At 52.7% G+C, this 9,569-nt stretch overlaps 1 protein-coding gene across 8 annotated transcripts in view; it reads left to right on the forward strand.

Annotated features, from left to right (window-relative positions):
• Nucleotides 1-1,508: 1,508 nt before the first annotated feature.
• The window catches only part of SPNS3 (SPNS lysolipid transporter 3, sphingosine-1-phosphate (putative)), a 57,598-nt gene continuing 49,537 nt past the window's right edge, over nucleotides 1,509-9,569 (forward strand). For 7 of the 8 annotated variants that reach the window (XM_045375595.2, XM_045375596.2, XM_045375598.2 and 4 more), the window contains exons 1-2: nucleotides 1,509-2,007; nucleotides 8,045-8,110. In XM_045375595.2, coding sequence (XP_045231530.2) covers nucleotides 1,809-2,007; nucleotides 8,045-8,110 — 265 coding nt within the window. In that variant the 5' untranslated portion in view covers nucleotides 1,509-1,808. Of the gene's footprint in view, nucleotides 2,008-7,136; nucleotides 7,242-8,044; nucleotides 8,111-9,569 lie in introns of those variants that run through there. The other variant, XM_045375601.2, reaches the window with a different exon arrangement.

The following is a 9,569-nucleotide window of genomic DNA, read 5'->3' on the forward strand; positions in this document are numbered from 1 at the left end:
ATAACCGTAGTTCACAGACGCTGATATGCTATGTTTTCCTGATCCAATTTTATCAATTGATCCAGTACAGGAGCGAGGCTGGGATCCTGTGCTACCCTTAATTGTCTTATTGTCTTGTCTCTTTTGTCTCCTTCAATCCAAAACAGTGCTTCCTTCTTTCCTTCCTTCCTTCCTTCTTTCCTTCCTTTCTTCTTTCCTTCCTTCCTTCCTTCCTTCCTTCTTTCTTTTTCTTTCTTTCTTTCTTCTTTCCTCTTTTTTTTGGACAGAGTTTTGCTCTTATTGACCAGGCTGGAGTGTAATGGCATAATCTTGGCTCACCGCAACTTCCGCCGACTGGATTCGAGTGATTCTCCTGCCTCAGCCTCCCGAGTAGCTGGAATTACAGGCAGGCAACACCATGCACAGTTAATTTTGTATTTTTAATAGAGACGGGGTTTCTCCACGTTGGTCAGGCTGGTCTCGAACTCCCGACCTCAGGTGATCCAACCGCCTTGGCTTCCCAAAGTGCTGGGATAACAGGCATGAGCCACCGCGCCCGGCTCCCTCAGTCTTTCTTAGTCTTTCGTGACTCTGACGTTTTCGAATATACAGTCCCTTTAAATAAATAGTGTTTCTCAATTTGGGCTCGTCTGATGTTTTTTCATTTTAAAAATTTTAAAAAAAATTTGTTTTTGAGATGGGGTCTTGCTTTGTCACCCAGCCTGGAGTACAGTGGCGTGAACATGGGTCACTGCAGCCTCGACTTCCCAGGCTAAGGTGATCATTCCTGCCACAGCCTCCCAAGTAACTGGGACCATAGATGCACGCCACCACACCCAGCTTTTTTTAAAAAATTATTTATTTATTTTTGGGTATTTTTGTAGCAATGGGGTTTCGCCATGTTGCCCAGGCTGGTCACAAACTTCTGGGCTTGGATGATCCTCCTGCCTTGGCCTCCCAGTGTTAGGATTACAGGCGTGAGCCACCGGGCCCGGCTGATGTCTTCTCATGATGAGATTCTGGTTGTGCCTTCCTGGCTGGAATGCTGCATAGATGATGCCGTGGCGTGCGAAGACCTTCACATCTGGAGGCTCACGACACCCTCCTGCCTCTCACAGGTGATTTATTATAACCCCTCAGTCAAGATGTCTGATTCCTCTACTGTATAGTTACTCTTTTTCCTCTTGTTACTAATAAGCAATCTATCAAGATACGCTTTGTGACCATGCCGACGCCCTGCCCCTCACTGAGGACTTCCCAGCCCCAACTGATGAGTTCTGCTCATAGACTGTCTTCTTGTAGGCAGCCTCCTCTGTTACGTTTGTTTCTCCGGGAAGGACCTTGGATCCTGGGTAGGTGCTCGCCTTGCCTGGCAGTCAAGTGCAATGCTGCTGTCTCGGCCAATGCCTAGCCTTCCTCCTTTGCCCGGGCTTCAAGGCATTGGTTCACAGTCCCGTATGGGCAGCCAGACCATCTCACAGCGAGCAGCCCTCTGGGAGGTTCGTCTCATTTCCTGCCCTGGAAGCTTTGCTTCCTCACTGCAGCCACTGAAGCTGCAGGCTGGATCGAGGGGACCACACAGTTGTCCAGTCCCCCAGGGTAGGGGTGCCAGGAGCCCTTCTCCTCCGCAGCAGGTCTTGGAGGCTGATGATGGGGAAATCGCACTGGTGAGACTGCCGTGGGCTCAGGGGGAACCTGCGATAAGATGCCCAACAGTTAAGGCAGCTGCTTTGAGGTTTGGAGCCTGAGAACCCACAGGAAGTGACTTGGTGCTGAGCTGCTGTTGCTTCGTCCTGGTGCCGGTCTCAGGCCAGGAGCTGCAGGCTGGCATGGCTGGGGGCATGTCAGCAGAGTGCCCTGAGCCTGGGCCAGGAGGGGCAAAGGGCCAGTCCCCAGGGCCAGGCAGGCAGTGTCCCCCTCCCATCACGCCCGCCCCCTGGAGCCTGCCCCGGTGGAGGGCCTACGTGGCTGCTGCCGTGCTCTGCTACATCAACCTTCTGAACTACATGAACTGGTTCATCATCGCAGGTGAGGAGGGGACGGCCACCCTGGGCAGCACCTGCTGTTCTGCCCGCCAGCCAGGGGCTGCAGATCCATGGTGGTCTTCCAGCCATCATCCATCTTTCTGTTCCCGGCCCTGTCTCTGGTGTTCTCCCCTCTAGAGGTGGTTTTCAGGTCTGCCCGAATCGGGGAGGACCAACTGACATTCCTAATCCAGCCTCAGTTAAAGATGGGGCACAGGCTGGGCATGGTGGCTCCCACTTGTAATTCCAGCACTTTGGGAGGCTGAGGCAGGAAGATTGCTTGAGCCCAGGAGTTTGAGACCAACCTGGACAACATAGTGAGGCTCTGTCTCTGTTTTTTTTTTTTTTTTCAGAGTCTCGCTCTGTCGCCCAGGCTGGAGTGCAGTGGCGCAATCTCAGCTCACTGCAACCTCTGCCTCCCGGGTTCAATGATTCTCCTGCCTCAGCCTCCTGAGTCGCTGAGACTACAGGCATGCACTACCATGTCTGGTTAATTTTTGTATTTTGAATAGAGGAGTAGAGACAGGGTTTTACCATGTTAGTTAGGCTGGTCTTGAACTCCTGACATCAGGTGATCCGCCTGCCTCGGCCTCCCAAAGTGCTGGGATTACAGGCGTGAGCCACTGCACCCGGCCTTTTTTTTTTTTCTCGAGATGGAGTCTCGCTCTGTCGCCCAGGCTGGAGTGCGGTGGCATGATCTTGGCTCACTGCAACCTCTGCCTCCCGGGTTCAAGAGATTCCTATTTCAGCCTCCCGAGTAGCTGGGACTACAGGTGCACACCACCATGCCAGGCTAGTTTTTGTATTTTTAGTAGAGATGGGGTTTTGACATGTATGCCAGGCTGTCTCAAAGTCCAGACCTCAGGTGATCCGCCCGTCTCAGCCCCCCAAAGTGCAGGGATTACAGGCGTGAGCCACCGCACCCGGCCAAGACTCTGCCTCTATTTAAAAAATTAAAACTATTTTAGGGCTGGGTACAGTGGCTCACGCCTGTAATCCCAGCACTGTGGGTGGCCAAAGCGGGCAGATCACTTGAGGTGAGGAGTTCGTGACCAGCCTGGGCAACATGTTGAATCCCCGTCTCTACTAAAACTATAAAAATTAGCCGAGCGTGGTAGTGGGCGCCTGTAATCTCAGCTACTGTGGAGGCTGAGGTAGAGAATTGATTGAACCCGGGAGGTGGATGTTGCAGTGAGCCAAGATTCCACCGTTGCACACCAGTCTGGGCGACAGAGCAAGACTCTGTCTCAAAATATATATATATATATATAGATATTTGAAAATTAAGAGAGGGCACAGTGGGGGTGGAGCCAGAGGCATAATGAGGGGTGGGTTGGTGAGGATAGCAGGGAGGACTTCCAGGCAGAGACTGCGAGGTTCTGGGTGGAGGACAGGGTAGCCTGGCCCAGACAAGAATAACTCCTGCTGGCTGCGTTTCTAGGACAACAGGCTGCTCGCAAACCTTGCACATTCTGCCTTCCTTCTTGCAGGCCTCAGGGCTCAGCCTGCGTCTGTCTTCTGTCGCTCATTCACTCCTCACTCACTCACTCACTCACTCATTCATTCATTCAAGACTGATCAGGGGCTGGGCACGGTGGCTCACACCTGTAATCCCAGCACTTTGGGAGGCTGAGGTGGGTGGATCACCTGAGGTTAGGAGTTCGAGACCAGCCTGGCCGACATGGTGAAACCTTGTCTCTGCTAAAAACACAAAAATTAGCCAGGTGTGGTGGCGGGTGCCTGTAATCACAGCTACTTGGGAGGCTGAGGCAGGAGAGTCGCTTGAACGAGGGAGGTGGAGGTTGCAGTGAGCTGAGATCGCGTCATTGTACTCCAGCCTGGGCGACAGAGCGAGACTCCATCTCAAACAACAACAATAACAACAACTGATTGAGGCTCCACTTGCTCTTCTTGTCATTCATTCATCCATTCATTCCTTCACTCACTCATTCATTCAAGACTGACGGAGCACTAACTGTGGGCAGGACCCCTGGTGGCTCCTGGGGACCCAGGGAGGAAAACGGACTTGTAGTTCCTGAACTCAGGAATGACCATCTCATGGGGCAGAGATAGAGGCTGGTTGATGGCAGTCCTGCGAGGCAGAGAGGTGCGGCCAGACAAGGGGGAGGCACAGGCGGGGCTGGGAGCTCAGGAGGGTGCCTGCAGCTGCTAGGCATCTCTGAGACCTGGGCACTGATCTGTCAGTTACCAGCTCAGCATGCCAGAGAGTGGCTGTGGAATCAGGAAACTCTAGGGGCTGCAGAGCCATCCCCAGACCTGGGCATTGTCTTTGAGGAGCTCAGAGGTCAGAAGCTTCTCCTCCTCATTTGAGGTCAGGAGTTCGAGACCAACCTGGGCAACATAGAAAAACCTTGTCTCTACAAAAAATTTAAAAAGTTAGCCAGGGACAGTGACAGCTGAAGACAGTGATGTCTCCAGCCTCTTGGGAGGCTGACACGGGAGGATTGCTTGAGGCTGAAGCAGGAGGATTGCTTGAGGCTGAATTCAGCAGGAGGATTGCTTGAGGCTGAAGCAGGAGGATTGCTTGAGGCTGAATTCAGCAGGAGGATTGCTTGAGGCTGAATTCAGCAGGAGGACTGCTTGAGGCTGAAGCAGGAGGATTGCTTGAGGCTGAATTCAGCAGGAGGACTGCTTGAGGCTGAAGCAGGAGGATTGCTTGAGGCTGAATTCAGCAGGAGGATTGCTTGAGGCTGCAGTGAGCAGAGATCGTACCCACTGCACTGTAGCCTGAGTGACAGAGCAAGATCTTATCTTAAACCCCTAAAGACAAAAAGCAAAACAAAATACACTAAACAAACAAAAAACCCCGAAGGGGCGTATGGGGTGAGATCAGAGCTTCTTGGGTGCCAGACTGGGAGCTTGGACTTTCTGCCTTGGGCAATGGGGAGCCATATAATTGGATTTGAGGCCTTGATGGAGGCAAAATGATCCGGGGAGTCAGTTCAGAGGCTGCCGTAGTGGATCAGGCCAAAGCTGAGGAGGCCTGAGTTGGCGTGTGGGCCGAGGGCACGCAAAGGCGGGAAGGAGCAAGAGGCAGATGAGAGCCAGGAATCACCAGTGCGGAGCTCCCAGAAGCCAGGAGCCTGGGGACCCGCTATCTCTGCCGCTAGCCCTGGGGGCCCCTGGCTGGGCCCTAAGACCCTGAATCTTGCCTGCCCAGGTCCCTTCCCCATTAGCACTTCCTCTGTATGTGCAAAAAAGGGGGCTCTGACTACTGTGGGGACAGAGACCTGGAGAAGTGAAACCATGCTGAGCGTCTGGGAACGGGTGGGGGTAAACAGCTAAAATGTTCTTGCAGGAAACAGCTCTTATGGGGCCAGGGGGGTAGGTTACAGGTAAAAGCAAGGCTGGGTGCACACTTGGCCCTGGGTCACCCCTAGAGCACCATGGGGCTGGGAGGAGCCCAGGAGGAGATAAAACAAGGGGATGAGTCCTCATTCCTGAAAATGGAAGATGGGTACGATTTAGAGCATTTTTCTTTAGCTATTTATTTTGCTTACCTGTGTTGTCTACTTTTTTTCTTTCCAAAGACTGTCTTCTTTGTGTATTTAAAATAATAGAAAGGGGACTTTGAGAGGCCAAGGCAGGTGGATCACCTGAGGTCAGGAGTTCGAGACCAGCCTGGCCAACATGGTGAAACCCTGTCTCTACTAAAAATATAAAAATTAGCTGGGCATGGTGGTGTATGCCTGTAATCCCAGCTACTTGGAGGCTAAGGCAGGAGAATCACTTGAACTCAGGAGGCAGAGGTTGGAATTAGCCGAGATTGCGCCGTCGTACTCCAGCCTGGGAGACACAGCGAGACTCCATCTCAAAAAAACAACAGGCCGGGCGCGGTGGCTCACGTCTGTAATCCCAGCACTCTGGGAGGCCAAGGCGGGTGTATCACCAGAGGTTGGGAGTTCAAGACCAGCCTGGCCAACATGGTGAAACCCCGTCTCTACTAAAAATACAAAAATTAGCCGGGCGTGGTGGCAGATGGCTGTAATCCCAGCTACTTGGGAGACTGAGGCAGGAGAATCGCCTGAACCCAGGAGGTGGAGGTTGCAGTGAGCCGAGATTGCATCACTGCACTTCAGCCTGGATGAAAGAGTGAGACTCCGTCTCAAAACAAACAAACAAACAAAAAACAAAAAAACCCAAACAACAACAAATGAAATATTAAAGGGGGAAAAGGACATACCGGTTTGTATGCTAGGTTGCGGTGGCAACTGGGGACAAATTAAATGTCTAAACAAAGATTTATTTCTTTTTTTTATTTTTGGAGACAGAGTCTCCAAAATATTTTTAGTAGAGTATTTTTAGAGTATTTTAGTAGAGTATTTAGTAGAGTGTTTTTAGTAGAGACGGGGTTTCACCATGTTAGCCATGATGGTCTCGATCTCCTGACCTTGTGATCTTATGCCTCAGCCTCTCAACGTGCTGGGATTACAGGCGTGAGCCACCGTGCCCCACCCTAAACAAAGATTTCTCGCTTTGCTCCTCTGAGTCTTTGATCTTTATGTGCCTGGGGCAGGTCTTGGAGGTGCACACGCAGGACTTTCTTGGCGTGGGTGTTTCTGTGGGGACCCCCTTGGGGGCTTCTGCTCCCCTTCTGTGGTTCTGGGTGTGTGGACAGGCTGCCTCAGGCTGAGATTTGAGCCCCAGCTCCCCCAGCTTCAGACGGGCAACCTTGGGCTGCTAGAGCCTCTGTTTCCTCATCTGTAGAATGGGGGCAATGAGAGTCCCCTCCTTTTAGGATGACAGCTGTGAGTGTACAGCTCAGGGCCTGGCTCTCAGTCACCTCCTGATTCATGAAAGTGATGATTGTTGCTCTTCATAATAACGACAGGGCCAGAGCCGCATGGCTCACGTGAGCAGGTGCTGCAGACCCGGACCCTTTCTGAGACACCACCAAGAGGCTATCAGGAAACAGACCCTGGTGTCTGGGAGACCCACATTCTCTCTCTGCATTAGGCTGGGCACCCACTGCGGTGCCTCTGGAAGAACCTGCTTGTGTGCGCACATGCGTGCAAGCCGGGACACGTTCGTCTTTGTATGTACATGTTCATCAATGCATATGCGGTGTTTGCACGAGCCAGGCCGCTGTGTTGCACAGCTCTAGGGACTTCTGTTTACGCAGCGGCCTAAGTAAAGGGCTGTGCACTGTGCAGCAACAGGGAGCCGTGCCCCTCTGACCGCAGTGCGGATGGCAGCCCTGAGCCTGTGCATACGCAGGTGGGTCTCTGGGTGTGTCTTTATGGGTACATCTCACTGCACATGTGTCTGTGTGTCTGTGTGTATGAGGCTGGGTGTACATGTCTGTGAGTGTGAGTTCCTGTGTGTGTGTATATTTGTGCCTCTGCAGGTGTGTTGCTCTGGAAATGCCTGTTTGTATCTATTTATATCTGTGTTCCCACATGAAGAGGAGGGAAGGAGCTGTGTGGCTGTGTGCTTGTGTGTCAACGTGTGTATGTGAATGTCTGTGCCTTTGGGATGCTTGTTTCTTTCTTTCTTTCTTTTTTTTTTTTTTTTTTTGAGATGGCGCTTCGCTCTTGTTGCCCAGGCTGGAGTGCAATGGCGCAATCGCAGCTCACGGCAACCTCCGCCTCCCAGGTTCAAGCGATGCTCCTGCCTCAGCCTCCCAAGTAGCTGGGATTACAGGCACTGGCCACCACGTCTGTCTAATTTTTTGTATTTTTAGTAGAGACGGGATCTCACCATATTGACCATGGCTGGTCTCGAACTCCTGACCTCAGGTGATCTGCCCGCCTTGGCCTTCCAAAGTGCTGGGATTACAAGCGTGAGCCACCGTGCCCGGCCAAGGGATGCTTGTTTGAGTGTTTGAAATGCACACGTTTCTCTGTGTGTCTGCTGTTGTGTGTGTGGTTGTGCACGTGTGGGAGACAGGGGGAGAGAACAGTGGGCTTCGGTGCCATGCCTTCCGCTGTGCTGTGGCCCTGTGTCAAACCTGGAGCAGCTGCCTTCAGAGGCCAGGAGTGTGACTTCCCATTTCCTGAGCACCGTCCCTCTGTCCACAGGAGTGCTGCTGGACGTACAGGAGGTTTTTCAGATCAGTGACAGCCATGCTGGTTTGCTTCAGACCGGTAAGGAGGAGCCCTGGCTCTGGAGCTGGGGTCCTGGGTTCCTGCTGGGGTGGGCTCTTTCTGTGGGTCATGTTCTATGCCCAGCTCCAGTCCCACTGGGTCCTCTGGCACAGAGGGTGGGTGCGGCGTGGGCCTGAGGGACAGTCTAGGCAGAAGCGGGAGAGAGCCCAGGCTGGAACAGCCGTGGTAGTTTGAGTGTAGGGTGCTGCAGGAGAGCAGAGGGAGGTGGGGCTGGGAGAGGCCTCCGAGCCTCAGCTCCTGGCTGTGGAGCTAGTCATTCCTTCCCTTCGTATTGCTGAGGCTCAGCTGTGCACCAGAGGCTTGCTGGGGTTTGAGAAATCCTCATGTGTGCTTTCCTCTCACAGACCTGAAAAATCTGACTACTGGGACACACGAAGTCAAACAGACAGACACAGACACATCCCCCCGCGTGGGCTCAGATGGACTCTGGGCCCACAGAGAGCCTAACACCCCAGCAGCAGGGAGCAGCCACACGTCCCATCACATCAGAGCGGTCGGGGTCATGAGGCGTTAGCTTTTCCCTTGTGGGTGCCTGGATGGTGACACACATTCACACATGTGCATATCCGCACTCCCACACGGGCACACATGTGGTCACAACACGTGATACACCTGTTCACACACCCAGCCTGTAATCAGTAGGCACTGAGGGTCCTTCTCCCAGTCCATCATCTCAGGGCTTTAGAACATGACTCTCAAACTGGGGTACAGGGATCTCTGGGGATACACAGTAACTTTCCAGGGGCTACATGAACACGGAGAGTTTTAAGAGACTGATTTATTTCTAGATCCTCAAGCCTGTATGTTTTTTTCCTAAAATGACCTGCCTGCCGGGGAGCCTGTGGTCGGCCTGTGGTTCTCCTTCCTCTCCTTCCGTTGTACAATTCCCTGGCTACGGCAGTAAGCAGAGAATGACCCCTCTCCGCATCCTGGATGTGCTGTTCCTGGGTGTAAAAACCTCCGGGGCATCAAACAGAGGCCCCCGCGTGGATGTTCGGCTTCTGCTGGGGGGACCTTGGGAGCAAAGCAGAGAGCATCAGGAGAAATGTGCTGGGCAGATTTGCCCCAGGCCACAAGCCCAGGCAAGGAGCCCAAGCCTTATCTAGCTGTCCTTGTGTGCAATGTCTACTATTTATCTACGAATTAGAATTCAAAGTGAGATAATGGTCTCAGGGATGCATGTCAACACATTTGTTTCAGTGAAAAAAATGAAGCCAACATTTTTCTTTTTTTTTCTTTTTGAGACGGAGTTTCGCTCTTGTTGCCCAGGCTAGAGTGCAATGGCACGATCTCGGCTCACTGCAACCTCCACCTCCCAGGTTCAAGCAATTCTCCTGCCTCAGCCTCCCGAGTAGCTGGGATTACAGGCATGTACCACCATGTTGGCCAGGCTGGTCTCGAATTCCTGACCTCAGGTGATCCGCCCATCTCAGCCTCC

The sequence above is a fragment of the Macaca fascicularis genome, chromosome 16, assembly GCF_037993035.2.
Source record: "Macaca fascicularis isolate 582-1 chromosome 16, T2T-MFA8v1.1".
Taxonomy (NCBI): domain Eukaryota; kingdom Metazoa; phylum Chordata; class Mammalia; order Primates; family Cercopithecidae; genus Macaca; species Macaca fascicularis.